The sequence below is a fragment of the Chiloscyllium plagiosum genome, chromosome 12 (genome assembly GCF_004010195.1).
Source record: "Chiloscyllium plagiosum isolate BGI_BamShark_2017 chromosome 12, ASM401019v2, whole genome shotgun sequence".
Classification (NCBI taxonomy): Eukaryota; Metazoa; Chordata; class Chondrichthyes; order Orectolobiformes; family Hemiscylliidae; genus Chiloscyllium; species Chiloscyllium plagiosum.
This window is the reverse complement of record NC_057721.1, coordinates 42102040-42120689: the sequence shown is the minus strand read 5'-3', so window position 1 is coordinate 42120689 and position 18650 is coordinate 42102040. Positions and strand designations below refer to the sequence as shown.

Genomic DNA, 18650 nt, shown 5'->3' with positions numbered 1-18650 from the left:
GAAAGGGTTGACCATGAGGACCTTTTTCCACGTATGGAGTCAGCTATTATGAGGGGGCATAGCTTTAAATTAAGGGGTGGTAGGTATAGGACAAATGTTAGGGGTAGATTCTTTACTCAGCGAGTCGTGAGTTCATGGAATGCCCTGCCAGTAGCAGTGGTGGACTCTCCCTCTTTATGGGCATTTAAACGGGCATTGGATAGGCATATGGAGGATAGTGGGCTAGTGTAGGTTAGGTGGGCTTGGATCGGCGCAACATCGAGGGCCAAAGGGCCTGTACTGCGCTGTATTTTTCTATGTTCTATGTTCTAATTCAGCTAACGCAGCTCCATCGTAGCCCTGCGTACTGTTTCTATTCAAATAATATTCTAATTCCCTGCTTCTCTGGGGCTATTTGCCAGTGTTTTGCTGGCTATTCTCATCTGTAGTGCATCTGCAATGTTCTGCAACATCCCCAGTGCTACCTTATTCAGTATTCTCAACAAACTCGGGGTACAACACTCTATTCTTCTATTAATAAATAATAAAAAACTGAACCCAAGAACAGAATCCTGGAGGATATTCCCTACTCATTCCATCAATTAGGGTTTACATCCATCATCCCTGCTGTCTCCTAACATCTAATTACTTCCTGATCACACATCAGAAGCTTGTTTCCAATAGAGTCATAAAGATACATAGCATGGAAACAGACCCGTCAGTCCATGCAGAGCAGATATCCTAAATAAATTGCCAGCATTTGACCCCTATTCCTTTAAACCCAGCCCACAATGAGGAACCTTGTCAAATGTTTTACTGGAGTCCATATAGATCACGTCCACCACTCTTCCCTCCTCAATCCTTTTTGTTACTTCTTCAAAAAAACTCAATTAATTTAGTGAGACACAATTTTCCACGTGCACAGCCATGTTGACTATTCCTGATCAGTCCTTGTCTTTCCAAATATATGGAAATCCTGACCCTCCGGATTCCCTCCAACACTTGTCCACCACTGAGGTCAAGATCACCAGTCTATAGTTCCCTGGCTTTTCCTTACAACTTTTCTTAAATAGTGACACCATATTAGCCAACCTCCAGTCTTCTGGCACCTCATCTATGGCTACCAATGATACAAATATCGGTGCAAGGGGACCAGCAGTCACTTCCCTAACTTCCCACAGAGTTCTTGTGTACACCTGATCAGGTCCTGGGTATTTATCCACCTTGATGGGTTTTAAGACATTCAGCACTTCCTCCTCTGTAATATGAGCGTTTTTCAAGATGTCACTAATTATTTCCCCATCTTTTATATATTCCATATCCTGTTCCACAGTAAATACTAATGCAAAATACTTGTTTAGTATCTCCACCCATCTCCTGCGGTTCCACACATAGGCAGCCTTGCTGACTCCCTAATTACCCTTTTGTCCTTAATGTACTTGTAAAATCCCTTTGGATTCTCCTTAACCCTATTTGCCAAAGCTATCTCATGTCTATTTTTTGCCCTCCTGATCAGGAGTATACTGCTATTGCCTTTATACACTTGTCAGGATTTACTCGATCTCTGCTGTCTATACATATTGGTTCCTCCTTGTTCTTGACCAAAACCTCAACTTCTCTCGTCATCCAGCATTCCCTTCACCCTAACAGGAACATACTGTCTCTGGACTCTCGTTATCTCATTTTTGAAGGCTTCCCATTTTCCAGCCATTTCATTACCTGCAAACATCCACCCCCAACTAACTTTTGAAAGTTTTTGCCTAATACTGTCAAAATTGACCTTACTCCAATTTAACCTTTAACTTTTAGATCCAGTTAGTCCATTTCAATCATTATTTTAAAACTAATAGAATTATGGTTGTTGGATCCAAAGTGCTCCCCCACTGGCATCTCAGACACCTGCCCTGCCTTATTTCCCAAAGTCGATCAAATTTTGCGCATCCAAATACCGAATCAGAAAATTTTCTTGTGTCTGATGAAGGAGCAACACTCCGAAAGCTTGTGTTTTCAAATAAACCTGTTGGACTGTAACCTGGTGTTGTGTGATTTTCAACTTCGTCCACTCCAGACCAACACTGGCACCTCCACATCATTGTTCCTGCCTGATCTGCTTGTTCGACTTGCTCCTTTTCCCACCTATACCGGTCTGAAACTGATCTCTTTCCTCACCATCTCCCTGAGTGTCAACTAACCTCCAGCCCCCACCAACCCAATTTAAATCCTCCTGAGCAGCTTTAGGAATTCTCCCCGCCAGTTTATTGGTCACCTTCCACTTCAGGTGCAATCCATCCTTCTTATACAGGTCACTTCTATGCCAGAAGGGACTCCAATGATCCAAAAATGTGAATCCTTCTCCCCTGCACCAGCTCCTCAGCCACCCAATCATTTCCTCTATCTTCCTATTCCTACCCTTACGAAGTTCATGGCACCAGGAACTAGATATTGCTACCATCAAGGACCTTTTTTTAAATTCCTGCCTAACTTCCTAACTTCCAAATTCTCCTCAGAATCTTGTCCTTTTCTTGTCCTATATTGTTAGTTCCAATGTGTACAATGACCTCCTGCTGGTCCCTCTCCCCTTTGAGAATGATTTTCACCCCGTATGAGATATCCTTGATCCTGGCACCAGGGAAGCAACTCACCATTCTGATGTCTTGCTGTCAGCTGCAGAAACCTCTGTCTGTGCCTCTGACTAGAGAGTCCTCTGTCACAATTGATTGTTTGGAACCTGACGTACCCCTTGTTACATTAGAGCCAGTCTCGGTATCAGAAATCTGGCTGTCAGTGCTACATTCCGCTGAGAGTCCATCGCCCCTTACATTTCCAAGATTTGGAAGTGCCGGTGTTAGACTGGGGTGGACAAGGTCAAAAGAGATTCGAAACCATGTTAAAGTCCAACAGGTTTATTTGAAATCACTAACTTTCATTCACCTGACAAAGGGGCAATGCTTTACGATTTTAAATAAACCTGTTGGATTTTAGGGGTGGCACAGTGGCTCAGTGGTTAGCACTGCTGTCTCACAGCACCATGGACTTGGGTTCAATTCCCGCCTTGGGCAACTGTCTGTGTGGAGTTTGCACATTCTCCTCGTGTTTGCGTGGGTTTCCTCCGGGTGCTCCAGTTTCCTCCCGCAGCCCATAGATGTGCAGGTTAGGTGAACTGGCCATGCTAAATTGCCCGTAGTACTAGGTGCATTAGTCAGGGGTAAATATAGGGGAATGGTACTGGGTGGGTTGCTCTTTGGAGGGTCGGTGTGGACTTGTTAGGCTGAAGGGCCTGTTTCCACACTGTAGGGAATCTAATCTAATCAAATTTAATAACCTGGTGCTGTGTAACTTTTGACCTATGTTTTCTAAAACAGCATACTTGTTTGAGATGGGGATAGCCACAGGAGACTCCTGCGTGACTTGCCTCCCTCTCCTACCTTTCCTGAAGGTCACCATCTACCCAACTGTATCTTCAATTTATCTCCCTTCCTGCAACTGCCATCCATCACACCCCCTAGCTCCTGCAAATTCCTCATTGTCTCTAACTGCCACTCCAGCCAATCCATGTGATCTGATAGGATTGTCAACCAAGCACACTTTCTGCAGACAAAATCTTCAGTAACATGAAACTCTCCCTAATCTCCCACATCCGACAGGAAGAGCACATAACTAAAGGCCATTTTTGCACGGTAACAATCTACAACCCAGAAAACAGCATAGTCTTACAGCTCTTTAAAAAAAAAGCACTGTCCAGGCTAACTTAGTACCAATGTTTTATATTTTTAAAGTTTAATCAGGAGACAGATCTCAATGAAACATACAATCAAAAAGAAAGCCACTTAGTTGCTCCCGTGCTGTAAACTTTCCTACATAGGTTTCTCCAAGGTCAGCTGTGAGTTTCACTGTTTGTTAATTTTTATCTTTGACAAACTCCAATGTCCAGGATACGGAAAGCAAACACTGCAGATTCACTGCTAGGTCAGATATCAGTGCAGGTTTATTTCTCTGTTTGATTCACTGTCCATGTGGTCACTGTCTTTGTCTGTCTTCCTCCTTTTTAAAGTACTATTTTGATCATTTTTTCCGAAAGTTCCAAAATCATGCAACAGCTTATAAAACGGTAATTACTGCACCTAGAATTCGAGGAAATCAGCTCCAACACTGAAAATACTTCAAAAAGAGCAGCTCTTACAACCACAATTTGTTCCAGTATTCCATCATGGATTACCCAGAATTTGATGCAATTTTATTTTTGCTAACTACTTGGCACAGCACCAAGTAACTTCTGAATGTCCATTAAAACAACCTACATAGATACTCCTTTTCATTTAAAACATCAATTATATTAGACGTGACTTTGCATAAAATGGTGATGGCTGTGTCTGATCAGTTCAGTTATCCTTTAATTGTGTACTTCACTCTTGTGGTATAACTAATAAATCACTGAGTTTAGTCATACAGTATGGAAACAGACCCTTTGGTCCAACCTGTCCATGCCAATCATCATCCCAATCTGACTTAATCCTCTTTAGCAGCACTTTGCCCATTTCCCTTTAAACCCTTCCTTTTCCTAAACCCATCCAGATGCTTTTTAAATGTTGCAATTGCACCCGCCTTCACCACTTCCTCTTTCAGCTCAATCCATATGCGCAGCACCCGCTGTGTGAAAAAGTTAGTCCCGAGTTCCTTTTAAATCTTTCCCCTCTCACCTTAAACCTATGTCCTCTAGTTTCGGACTTCTCCACTCTAGAAAAAGGACCTTTGCTATTCACCATATTCATGCCGTTCATGATTTCATAAACCTTTATCAGATCACCCCTCAGTGTTGCAGGGAAAAGAACCCCATCATATTCAGCCCTTTCCTATAGCTGAAACCCTCCCATCCTAGCAATATCCTTGTAAATCTTTTATACATTCATTAGGTACAGGAGCAGAATTGGACCTTTTGGCCCATTAAGTCTGCTCCGCCATTCAATTATAACTGATGTGCTCCTCACCCCTATTTTTCTGCCTTCTTCCCAAACCCTTCAACCCATTACCAATTAAAAATCTGTCTACCTCCTTACATTTACTCACTGTCCCAGTATCCATCACACTTTGAGGTAGCAAATTCCACAGATTAGCAACCCTTTGGGAGAAGTAGTTTCTCCTCAACTCCATTTTAAATTTGCTACCCCTTATTCTAGGGCTATGGCCTCTCATCTAGAATGCCCCAGAAGAGGAAGCATCTGCTCCACATCTATTTTGTTCATACCCTTTAACATCTTGAATACCTCAATTTGATCTCCCCTCATTCTTCTAAATTCCAGAGAGTATCGGCCTAAACTGTTAAATCTCTCTTCATATGACAATCCCCTCGTCGGTGGGATCAATCTAGCTCTGAACTGCCTCCAATGCCACTAAATCTTTCTTCAAATAAGGGGGCCAAAACTGCGCACAATGTTCCAGGAGTGGTCTCACCAATGTCTTGTGTAGTTGAAACAGTATTTCTTTACCTTTTAGATTCTATTCCTTCAGCTATAAAAGCCAACATTCCATTTGCTTTCTTTATTATCTGCTGTACAGGCATGCTAGTTTTCTGTGACTCATGAAGGAGGACACCCAGATCCCTCTGCACCAGAGCACCCCGAAGTCTCTCCCCATTTAGAAAATAGGTCACCTTCCCATTTCTTTTGACCAAAATATATGATCTCACACTTATCCACGTTAAACTCCGAATTTCACAGTTTGGCCCACTCTCCTATATCCATTTGCAAAGTTCTTATTTCCTCATTGCAGTTTACCATCCCGCCCATTTTTTGTGTAATCCACAAATTTGGCAATACAGCCTTCTATCTCTGTATCTAAGTTATTAGTGTACATTGTAAATAGCTGGGGTCTAAGGACTGAACCCTATGACACCCCAGTAGTTACATCTTGTCATCCAGAAAAATAAAACATTTATCCCAACTCTGTCTTCTGTCTGTCAGCCAGTCATTATCCAAGCTAATAAATTACCCCAACCCCATATGATCCAACCTTGTGAATTAACTTTTTGTATGGCATTTTATCAAATGCCTTCCAGAAGTCCAGATATATTATGTCTACTGGATCTCTGTTATCCACTTCTTTCCTGCACCCTTTCAAGTTTAATACATCTTCTCTATAGATGGGTGACCAGAATTGTAAGCAGTATTCTAAAAGTGGCATCACCAATGCCATGTACAGTCACAACTGATCCCCCAACTCCTATACTTAATGTTCTGACCAATGAAGGCAAATATACTAAATGCCACCTTCACCTCCCTGTCTACCTGTGACTCAATTTTCAAGAAGATATATACCTGTACCCCTAGGTCTCTTTGTTAGGCAACACTCCCCAGAACCCTACAATTAACTGCATAAATCCTGCCCTGGTTTGTCTTACCAAAATTATTGAATAGACAAAAATAATGTCCGCTTTAATGCCCAGTACAGTTGATTAGTTTCAACTGGAGTGATGAAATTCAACTTGGATTTCTGCTTGGACTATATTTCAATGGCTTCTACAAGAATTATGCAGATGTGGAAACAAAAACTATCTCACCTGCAGTGAAATAACTACTGAAAGCTACTGTAAAAGATCACATTCCTTGAGGGTCCGTAGGATTTTACTTCAACACAGAATCCTAACAAAAAGTGTAAACATTACAAAGGTCTTTTTTTTAATGAAATGTAATTTATGTCTTTTTTTCTTCATAATAATTGAGGAAATGGTACCAGGGAATATTGAGACCCCAGGAACTGACGCAAAGAACACCCCGAAATCTGAACAAGCCAACGACATAGCACCACCTTGTGCCCACAACCTAAGTCAACTACACAGTTTTAAATATTATACATCTGATTATACAGTATTTCAAAAGTATGCTGACCATTTGAATATCCAGTGAAAGCACAATAATGTACAATAGAAGTAGTGATCCTACCTCTGGACCAGGAAGCCCAGATTTCAAATCCCACCTGCTCCAGAGGTATATCATAATATCTCTGGACAGGTTGATTAGGAACTATATATATATTTTAAATTAGACTGTTAATAGTCAAATAATCTGAGCTAAGAGCAAAACCTTTATTTTCCACACATTATGAATTCACCACACATCACGTTACCCTGATATTTTAGAATACTAATCAAACTGTCTGAATCATTTTATCTTAAATATATGTTACTTATTGTTGTGGTTCTGTTCGCCAAGCTGGGAATTTGTGTTGCAGACGTTTCGTCCCCTGTCTAGGTGACATCCTCCTGTGAAGCGCTTCTGTGATCTTTCTTCCGGCATTTGTAGTGGTTTGGATCTGCCTCTTCCGGTTGTCAGTTCCAGCTGTCCGTTGCAGTGGCCTGTATATTGGGTCCAGGTCGATGTGCTTATTGATTGAATCTGTGGATGAGTGCCATGCCTCTAGGAATTCCCTGGCTGTTCTCTGTTTGGCTTGTCCAATAATAGTAGTGTTGTCCCAGTCGAATTCATGTTGCTTGTCATCTGCGTGTGTGGCTACTAAGGATAACTGGTCGTGTCATTTCGTGGGTAGTTGGTGTTCATGAACACAATATACCAGCCACTGCAACGGACAGCTGGAACTGACAACCGGAAGTGGCAGATCCAAACTACTACAAATGCCGGAGGAAAGATCACAGAAGCACTTCACAGGAGGCTCCGAAACACTGAGGATGTCACCTAGACAGGGGACGAAACATCTGCAACACAAATTCCCAGCTCAGAACAGAACCACAACAACGAACACCCGAGCTACAAATCTTTTCACAAATATGTTACTCAACTTGTGTTGAAATCCTTAATTTCAAAGGACAACTCAAAACTCTAACATGATGGTAGCTGCCCTCACTAAAGTAATTCTAATCTTCTTGACTGGATGTAATATATATATTCCTCTAAATTGCATCTCTCTACATCAAGAAATTGATATTTACTAAATTTTTGTGATTTTTCTGTTATTGTCCATTTCTGTTATCCATTTGACAGTGCGTATTTCTTAGTGAACAACAGTCACTAAATTAAATATGCAAACATAATGGAAATATTTATAAATTGAGCTTAATTTAGAGGGTGGAGTAGCTCAAGTAACTCTAAGCAAGTTACGGTTGATCTAACTTTGAGCAGATCAGCTTGCCAATTAAAACTAATTTTATTTTTGGAAATATTATGATTGATGATCTGAGTTTTGCAAAGAGTTGACATTCTTTTCCTTTATTTCCTGAAAATACATTTAAATCCATATTAAATTAAAAAAAATAATATGGACGATGGGTTCTAAATGAAATGATTTTGGGATGGAGTCATTTCTTCAATGTTTGTAGTATCTGTGTACCAAAAGTACAAATAATACTTTTGTTTCAGGTGTAAGTTACTGAAATTGTGTGCTCATGTGCCTGAAGAGGATTCTCTTTACTGCAGTAATGCAGTTCTGTGAGAACTCAGTGTTCTCTCAGTATTGCAACACCTTTTTAATAACTAACCCCAGGCTTGTGTTTCAATGGTGCACATTATTTCCTTTCCTCCACCCCACACAAAGTAGAAAACATGGCAATCCTCCTCGGGGAGAAATCAGGAAACTGTCTCTTAAAGAAATTTTAAATAGCTTACAAGGTAAGTTGAATTATTCTTTCCTTTCCATGCTTTTTAAAAATTCACTTGCCCTGCATTTTGCCACTTTATGCAGTCATGTGGAAAATATTTTATCCATTATGCAATTTTTGCAGCTTTTGCCTTCATTCTTGAATGACTTTTCAGCCTGGTTGTTAGTACATTTAGCATGAATAGGTTCAAAGATATCAAGATGCTTTCTCTATTTTCCCCAATGGGTCTGCCTGCCCCATGGAGAAATAATATATTTTGGATGATTTGTATTTGGATCCAAATTCTGTTGGATTCAATATCTCCCAACTTTACTAACTTATATTCTAAATTTTAATTCTACAATGGTTGTTATAATTGTCTTTATAGACATTAATGAAAGTATACCTGATGTTTGTACTGCTTTGAAATTTGTTGTGATTTGAAATCTTAAAATACTTCTTCAGGACAGCATATGGCATTAATCTTTTGAATTGTTATTCTTTAATTCCAACAGCACGAATTCTAACCACAGCAGACCAAAGAGCACATGAAGAATCCTAGCGCTTTCAAAACACTGGCAATGGTGTCATTTGTTATTTTCTAATCCCAGAGTAGGGAAATGAAGCTCCTCAGGCATTCACTCCATTTGAATTGTACCAGTAGTTTGTATCTTAGTGCTTGCATGAGCCATCAACACCATGCTTATGTATAGTATAAAGCAGTTTTGTGCTCCTTATCCAAAAAGGGATATTCTTACATTAGACATGGGCTGGAGAAAGTTCACTAGATTACTACTTCATCCCAGGAATCATTTATGGTCTACATTCATTAGCGTTCAGAAGAATTTCTGAGACGACTTGAGAGCCTAGTTGCTAAGAGGATGTTATTGATCTAGAACCAGAGAATCTCCCGTTCAATACATACAGGAAGAGGGATTTCCATTTTTTCAACATTAAATACTCTTCAAAATTCTCTACCTCAGAGAGTGGAAGCTGAGTCATTCAAGGCTGAGTTTATTGGAATTTAAAAGAATGAAGGGGAGTCTTGTAGAAACATATAAAATTATGAAACGAAATGATAAGATAGAAAAAGAGAGGTTGGTTCCACTGTGGGTAAAACTAGAACAAGGAGGCATAGCCTCCAAATAAGGGGGAGGAGATTTAGGACGAGGTTGAGGAGGAACTTCTTCACTCAAAGCGTTGTGAATCTGTGGAATCGCCTGCCCAGTGAAGCAGACTGTCTCATCGATTTTTTTTTTGTTAAGACAAAGACCGATTTTGAACAGTAAAGGAATTAAGAGTTATGGTGTGTGTGTGTGTGTGGCTAAGTGGAACTGAGTCCATGAACAGATCAGTTGTGATCATATTGAATGATTAAGCAGGCTCGACAGGCCAAATTGCCTATTCCTACTCCTATTCCTTATGAGTTAAACAGATCTTGGATATATAGGAGAGTTGAGGATTATGGGATAGACAGTAAAGTCGAATGGGCCACTAACAAATCAACCATAAACGTATTGAATGGTGGAATAGGCTGGAGGGCTTGACTGGCGTACTCCTATTTCTAATGTTCTTATGTACCCTGATGCAATACAATGCAGCCACCTGCACTCATGCAGAGGAGAGGGATGCATATTACTAGGTTTATATTTCCCAGAATTTAAATGGTCATGGGTTGTTTCAAAGTTTTCAAGGTATTGGAGGAACTGACGGGGCTGCTTACGTGAAAATATTTATGCTCTTTAAGAAGTCTAGGACTAAGAGCATTATCTAAATATTAGAGCCAGGTCTTCCAGGATTGAAGCTAAGAAAGACTTATTTCTACATACACAGTTGGTTTGGAACTCTCTCAATGGCAATAGATTGTTGTAATTTTTAGGAATGCGATTGAGATATTTTTGCTAACAAGGTGCATTAAGGGATATGGGTAGGTACGTGCAGTTGGGTCACAAATTAACCATGACTAAATAGCAGAACAGCAGAACAGAACAGCAGAATACTCAATGGCCTACTATTCTTGCTATACACTATTTTTGATTGTATTTTAGTGCTCATTCCTTCCCAACTAAAGAATTTGATTCTATATTTGCAACCCCTAGAGATTTAGCTGAAAGTTTACAATTTTGATTTGGCCTATTTGTAGCTTTAGCTTTCTGTACATATCAGTCTAGAAAATAAAGTATAACTGGCCATCGGTTTCAAAACCCTGATGCAGTTCTCAAAAATTAACAACTCAAGATTGATAACTACCAGTAAAAACAAGTAACAATATACACACAGGTATGGGCCGTTGAATATCTCCAAAATAAGTTTGTGGCTGATCTCCATAATGTCTGCTTGATGACCTTTGCTCCATATTGTAATAAAAAACAGAAATTTGTCAGTCTCTGATTAAAAATTTACAGTTGATCAATCATCAATTTCTATTTGCAGAAGAGTTCCAAACTTCCTCTGACACTTAGCATGTAGCCATATTTCCTAATTAAACTTCAGTAAAATGTAACTCTGATTTTTATTCTGTGACCCCCCCCCCAAACCATAGGCTCTCCAACCAGCAGAGGTAATTTATTTCCATTTTATCTATCTATTATCGTAATATCTTGAAAATCATCCCATATTCTGCTAAGTTCCAGGAGTACCACCCTAGTTTGGGAAATGATTCCTTGTAATATAATTTTTGGAGTCCAGATATTATTCTGATAATCTGCACTATATTCCCTGCAAGGCCAATATATCCTTCCTAAGTAAAAAAAAATAGAAAATGCTGGGAAATACAGAGTCTGCCAGCATGTGTGGAGAAAGAAATGAAGTTAATATTTTTCAAGTCTAATGTAGCTGTTCTTCACAACTTTCTAAGGTAAGGTTCCCCGAACTGCTTCAGAATTCCAGATTGGTTGAATTAAGATTTTGTATAGCTGAAGCATGACTTCCAGCACATTGCTTTCCAGTGCTGTAAAGGACAGCGTTTCATTAGCTTCTTTGATTGTCTGTTTATGTCATTTTAATAATCTGTACACCTGGATCCAATTTTTATTTGTTTGCAGTGACTATTAGATTTACACCATTTAGAAAATTCCTTATCCTTTTTAAGTTCAAAGTAGATGACCTCACATTTGCTTTGATTGAAATCAATTTGCCACAGTTTTTTCGATTCATTTAATTTTCCCACCCCTTGTAATTTTTTTTGCTTCTGTCTCACTGCTTGCATCACTGCCTGCCTATCTTTGTCATTGGCAAATTGGAGCATATGGCTTTCTAGCCCATCATCGAAGTCATTCATAACAAAAATAATGGGAACCCCAACACAGGCCATTCTAATACACTGCAATTCACATCCTCACAATCAGAATACCTGCTTATTATTCCTGCTCTTTACCTCCTTTCACGCAGACAATTTCCATACCAAATCAAAAATTTGCCTTCTATTTTTGCTTATAGTCTCTTATGAGGGATCTTATCAAATATCATCTGAAAGTCCAAAGAAATAATATTCATTAAAATTCTGCTGTCTACATCTTAATTCACCTTTTCTTAAAAAAAACCTGTTTATGCATGATCTACTCTTTACAAATACCCTCTCAAAAGCTAAAAATTTGTCAAGATATACTTAACTGTAGACTAACATATTTCCAAATAAACAAGTATTAGCCTATCTAGTCTATAATTGTCTGGTTTCTCATTGCCACATTTCTTAAATAAGGTCAGGAAGGAAATGTTAGCATGGGAGTAAGATGATTTATTGAAATGGCAAGCAACTTGGACAGTGACCTGCTATAGTGTTCCAATGAAGTTCAATGCAAGCTGGAAGAATAGAGCCGCATTTTCCACTTAGGCTCTTTAAAAGCTCTAGGAATCAATATTGAATTAGTCAACTTCAAAGCAAGGCCTCAGTCCTCCATTTTGATTAAGCCGTCAATCCCAAAAACAGTGTATCATTTGCACTTCATTGTCTTTGTTCTTAGTAGTGTGTGTCCATTTTCTCTTTCTCCCACCTATCATTTACACCTATTTTATGTCTCTATCACTCCTTTGCTATAGTAGCAACCCCTTTGTATTTTACTATGGGCATAGTCACCATCTGTTCCACTCATTCCTCCTCTGTCAACAGAATGAAAATCATAATTTTGCAATTCCTTTCAGCTCTGAAGAAGTCATATCAGACTTGGAATGTTGATTATATCTTTCCCCATTGATGATACCAGACCTGATAAGTTTCTCTAGCACTTTCTGGTTTATTCCACAAAAGCCTCTCTTTCCAGATCGATTTCACTGAAACAGTGGACCCTAATCAATTCTATGTCCTTTCATATACATTTTTTTAATTGACCTGCAATGACTACTGGCTCAGTAAATAAAAGAATAAATTCTGCAAGGCAGAAGGAGAACACAATGGATACTAAGGGGAGTTCAATGCCTTCCATTGCTGATACTAACCTTTGTTATCAAATGTGGTTCGGTAGCCTGTCGAATGAACTGTCCAAGTCCTAAAGGACGTACCTGCCAGACGGAGCTGAGAGCACCAATGTGAGGGAAAACTGACCTAATCCCCACCAAATGTACCGGTCACAGATGCATCTGATGGCATTGGTAATAAGTGACAACAATGACAATCCCATTTTCAAATTCAGGACATTTTACATTATTATCTGGCACCATGTGCTAAATTGGAGAGATTCCGAATCAGTCTAGGAACTCTGAACTGGGCATCCAAGAGGCACTATCAAAGCCTTTGGCAGCAGCAAATTTTTATTTCGCGATAATCTATAACCTTGATGTTGGCATTATCTCTTACTCTATGATTGCAATTAACCAATCAACTCTGGTTTTAACCGGTAATGTGGTAGAGCATTTCGGGAGCAATACCAAGGATATCTAAAAATTAATTGTGAATCTGGTAAAGCCACAACAAGGGGATATGTTGCATGCTGAGCCATAGAAATGGCATATTCTTGATGGCTAAGCTATCCTGTACGCAACAAATAAGATCAATTCTCACCTATCCTGTCAGATTTAGAAAAGTGTTAGATTATTGAACAACTAATGGAAGGCAGAAGCTCAGTGGTCATCCTTATCCCACATGAAGCTGGAGCTTAACTCAAAAGACAAGTTGAAACATTTGTGGCCATTTTCAGCCAGAAGTGCTTAATGAATGATCCATCATTACTTCTCCAATGAAACCTCCACTATCACAGCTGATCTTCAGTCAGTTCAATTAATTCCATGTGATACCAAACATTGATGGAACATATTGGATACAGCAGAGGTTATGGGCCCTGAGAAGAAGCTGTCTCTCTAATGCTGAAGAAATGCTCCAGAACAACATGTGCCTCTAACCAGGTTGTTGCACTAAAACTACAAAACTAACATTTATCTGGTAAATTTGAAAAATTTCTGAAAGTATCCTGCCCATGAAAAGGACAGTTTCAAAACATCCAATTTAACTTGCAAGTTTTCCACAAAGTCAGGTACCATCCAGAATTGGAAATCTATATAGGCTTCTTCATTGCATCTAAATCCTAGAACTTGCTACTAGGTGGCACTGTGGGGGTGCCTACATAGGAACATGGAACAGGAATACTCTTTCTTGTTCTGCCATTTAATACAATCATGCTGACTGTGAATGCTTCAATGTCTTTTGACCACATTACCCTCAATACTTTTACGTCATTGGTAATCAGAAATCTATCAACCTCTGCCTTAAACATGCTCCCAAAGATAGAGCTTCCACAGCCTTCTGGGATAGAGAATTCCCAAAATTTGCAACCCACTGAGTGGAAAAAAGAAACCCCCCCCCCTCATATCTCAGTTTCAACTGCCACCTCCTCCCCACATCCCACCCCCCTCCTTATTTTTAAATTGTCTCTCCTAGTTCAAGTCTCCCAACAAAAAGCATCTTTTTTCTCTCTACTCTGCCTGTCCCTTTAAATATCTTCATTCCTGATGAAGGGCTTATGCCTGAAACATCGATTTTCCTGCTTCTCGGATGCTGCATGACCTGCTGTCATTTTCCAGTGCCACACTTTTCAACTCTGATCTCTTGCATCTGCAGGTGAATTGGCCATGCTAAATTGCCCGTAGTGTTAGGTAAGGGGTAAATGTAGGGGTATGGGTGGGTTCGCTTCGGCGGGTCGGTGTGGACTTGTTGGGCCGAAGGGCCTGTTTCCACACTGAATGTAATCTAATGTAATCTAATCCTCATTTTCTCCTTTTAATCTCTTGTGGGTTTCAATGAGAGCACCTGTCATTCTTGAAAACTCTACAGAATACAGGCCAAGTTTCCCCAGTCTCTCTTCCTAGCATCCCAGGAGCAGGTCTGGTGAACTTTTATTGTGCTCCCTTTCCTGAAGTTATGAGATCAACACTGCACATAATACTTCAGGTACAGTCTAACCAAACATCTAGATGTGTTTCAATCAGCCTGTTCAGAGACATTATTACACACCTCTGGAACAGGGATGCAGAGGACTCCCAACCAAGCTTAAACAAGATTTTACTGCTACTACTGTTCTCAAATCTTCTTGCAATAACCTCTAATGTTTCATTGGCATGCAGTTAGTTTACTGTATCTGTATGTTAGCATTCTGTGACTTATTAACAGGAACATCTAGTTCCTTTTTTATATCCACATTTTCTACTCTCTCAGTTTGAGATATTCTGCACATTTGTTCCTCCTACCAAGTGGGCAAACTCACATTTTGAAAAATTATTTCATGTATCATATCCTTCTCCATTCACTAAGCTGGTCTAAATCTCCTTCAATCACTTTACATCTCCCTCACAACGTTTATCCCCAATTAGCTTTGTGTCATCCACACTTCTGGCAATATCGTTTTTGGTTTGTACATCTGAATGAATGATAAATATTGTGAACATCTGGAAGCCAAGTACTGATTCTTGCAATATAGGCTACTAGTCACAGCCTGCCAATATGAGAGTACCCCATTTAATCCTACTCTGTTTTCTGCCTGATAGCCAATCCTAAATAAAGTGTATCACTTCCTCTCCCAAGTGCCATGTAAACCACATGGACTGAAATGAATCACCATCACCTTGTCATTTGTAATTAAGGGTGGGAATAAATACTGGCCTCCCCAGCAATATCCATATTCTGAGGTTGACATTTTAAAACAAAAATTGGGCAAGCTGATACTCGTCTTTCCTTTAATCAACTGCACTGGCTGTTTGATACTTTCACTCCCCAAAAGTTTTGTTAAGTAATAGTATTAGTGTCTCTTTTCTCCATTAAAATGGTGCTCCCAGAATCCCTGCCCTTACCCTCAGTTCCATTCTCACTTCCTTCCTCATTGCATCCCCTCTTCATTACCAGATATTTTCCTATTTCAGTTGCTTGAGTCTGGATGTCAAACACAGGATTCTCTTCTTTGTTTCTTTCAGATCCTTAGGTTTAGACAGTGGATTTGGATTGGTACAGGCTTGGAGGGCTGAAGGGCCTGGTCCTGGGCTGTAAATTTTCTTTGTTTCTTTGTTTTTCTCTCAGCATTGCAGGGAATATTAATTGCAGGTAATAAAGCCCGTATGCTTAGGCCAGAAATCTTTTACTCCAAAGTTCTTGTTTCTAGGACACAGTGGACACTATTCATGACATTAACACTGGCAGTAATATTGAGTACAAAAAAAAACAGTCCAGTGTATTAGTTCTCAGGTGGCGCAGATCGGGGTCTGGGAAAGTGTTTATGGAGTTAGAGAGAAGCAGTTTGGTCTGTACTGATTTTTTTGCCAGTACAGACTGACATCTAAAATATGCAAATTAGCATGCAAAGCTATTCTTTCTGTAAATCCCTTTGCACTCTGTGGACAATCTATCTTGAATGAAAGCATGTGAGTGCAGGTTATTTTACCTGGAGGAGTAAAATTTGAAGTTTCTATTCTTCTCAGCTTTTTTGTCAGTTCAAAGTTTAGGTAGTTCCACTGCTGACCAAATATTTAATCTTTCGTCTGATACCAAAGCTGCTGTTCATTGGCTTTCTGTTCAGCAAGCAGTATGTAAGAAGATGACTCCTTATAACAACTAGAGGAAGTGATAAAGGATATTCATTTGTCATGCAAATTATCATCATTCTCATTTCTTCCAGAATTCTTAACTTTTCTAATAGTAAGCAATTTTTTGGAAAATGCCTCAGCATGATAATAACTTTACTCATCTTGAAAAGGAGTCCAAACTTTTGGACTTGGACAGAATTGAGCTCCCAGTCAATGGACAGGATAGACAGTTAAGGATGTATAAATTGGTCTAAATCAACAAAGTTCTCTGGTAGGACTTTATATTTGCATTGACATTTTACAGACCATCAAGCTACAAAGCAGCAGCTGTTGATACTCTTAATTGGGATCGCAGTCTTCCGACCTAGGCAACTCTCCAGGTAAGGTTTCCAGAGCTCCTAGTTAGAGGAAAATCAGTCTTTAGGAAACAGACTGCAGAGATATTAAAACTTTTGCCATATTCCCCAAAACACAAGCAGAACTAAGTATATTTGGTGCTCTACATGTGACTGCTTAGGAAATGCCTTCATAGGTGATTGAACATCATGTCCAAGTCAAAGGACATTTCTTTAGGGAGCAATAATATTCTATATAACTGGATTCAATAATCTTTAATTGATTAACTGTCTGATTAAAAACTCTGAATACATTCAGAGTGTGAAAAGGATATTCAGTCCATTGAAATACCCCAATGTAATATCTCTATCCTGACTCTGCTGCCAGCTCAAAACCAGTGCATTATGTACATTTGTTGAGTTTCTCTACTATTATAAACTTTCAAGATTGCAGTGTACTAAGAATAAGTAAGATAGAACTGCAGACTGTTGTTACCTTCCATTTTACAGATGGTAATTCAGCCCTAACATCACTTGACCACCCTTGTCACAGCTCATCTGCTGCTGTAATTCTCATTTCTAGACTGCATTATTCCAATGCACTCCTCACTGGTTCCCTCACAGTACCTCTGTCATCTAAAACTCTTGCTCGTGTCTTAACATAGCAAATCCTCTTTCCCATCACTCCTTTGCTTACTGATTGACTCCCTTGATTTTGGAATTGTATCCTTGCTTGCAAATCTTTCCATGGCTTCACTCTTCCCCATGTGCATGATCTCCACCTCCACAATTCTCTGACCTATGTCTTTCTCTAATTCTGGCCTCTTCTGCACTTCAATTAAATTGCCCCAGCATTGGTGTGCCTTTAGTTGTCTAAGATCCAGGCTCTGAACATGCCCACCTCACTTTTTTACCTCTGTACGTCATTCCCGTATATTAAGATGCTTCCAAAAATGAGATCTTTGAGAAACATTTGGTCTCTGTCCTAATGGCCCAAATGGTTTGATGGCCAAATAACCGCTTCTGAAGCATAGATAGGTGTTGTAAATAGGCATCCTATGGAATCCCTGTGATGGACTCCAAAGGAATTTCCCTGTAAGTTAAAGATTCTGCTGGACAATTCCCTTTTGCCCAATATTGTCCGAAAGAATCCTTTTTAAATTGGGGAGTTCTGGGGGTGTTGCTGAAGATAAATAATCAGTTCCTTATGACAAGTTAGGCTATTAAATAAAAAGCCCAACTCCAGGCTAAGTATTAAACGGAAGCCCAGCTTGCCTAAAATGTACCTAACTATTCCGCCCAAGACCCTTATACCCCACAGACCCTGAACCAACCTGACCCTCCTGTCTGCCAGGACCCAGTGCAAGCTCATCCCACTTTGGGCCAAACACTCGCTGACCCATTGTCGACATAACATAGCCTCAACCCTTTCCCAGGAGCTCTTCAGCCCCTGATCCCTCCTGGGACCCGACTTCCACTCTCTTCAGAATGTAAACACTCCTCCACCTCTTCCCACCCACTTCTATCCTCGCTAGCAAACACGAAATCCCATTGCTTCAGACTTGGCACACACCCATCTCTCCACCAGCACCCAACCAGTGTCTTGCCAGATTCAACATTCGGCAACCCCATCCCTGCCTCCCAACCAATTATCTCCTGTCTTGTTCTACTCCAAAAACTCCACTATTTTCCTGGCTTCCTTGTTACCCTAATGGATTGACACTTATCCCCTTTCCCTTGGCATCTTATTT

At 39.8% G+C, this 18650-nt stretch overlaps 1 protein-coding gene across 6 annotated transcripts in view; it reads left to right on the top strand.

The window, feature by feature from the left end:
* The window catches only part of dcaf6 (ddb1 and cul4 associated factor 6), a 229305-nt gene that overhangs the window by 171302 nt on the left and 39353 nt on the right, over nt 1–18650 (top strand). Inside the window, exon 16 of one of the 6 annotated variants that reach the window (XM_043700884.1) lies at nt 9079–9744. The exons of the other annotated variants lie outside the window; for them this stretch is intronic. Within the exon in view, the coding sequence (XP_043556819.1) occupies nt 9079–9115 (37 nt within the window). The 3' untranslated portion in view covers nt 9116–9744. Of the gene's footprint in view, nt 1–9078; nt 9745–18650 lie in introns of those variants that run through there. 6 annotated transcript variants of the gene reach the window in all.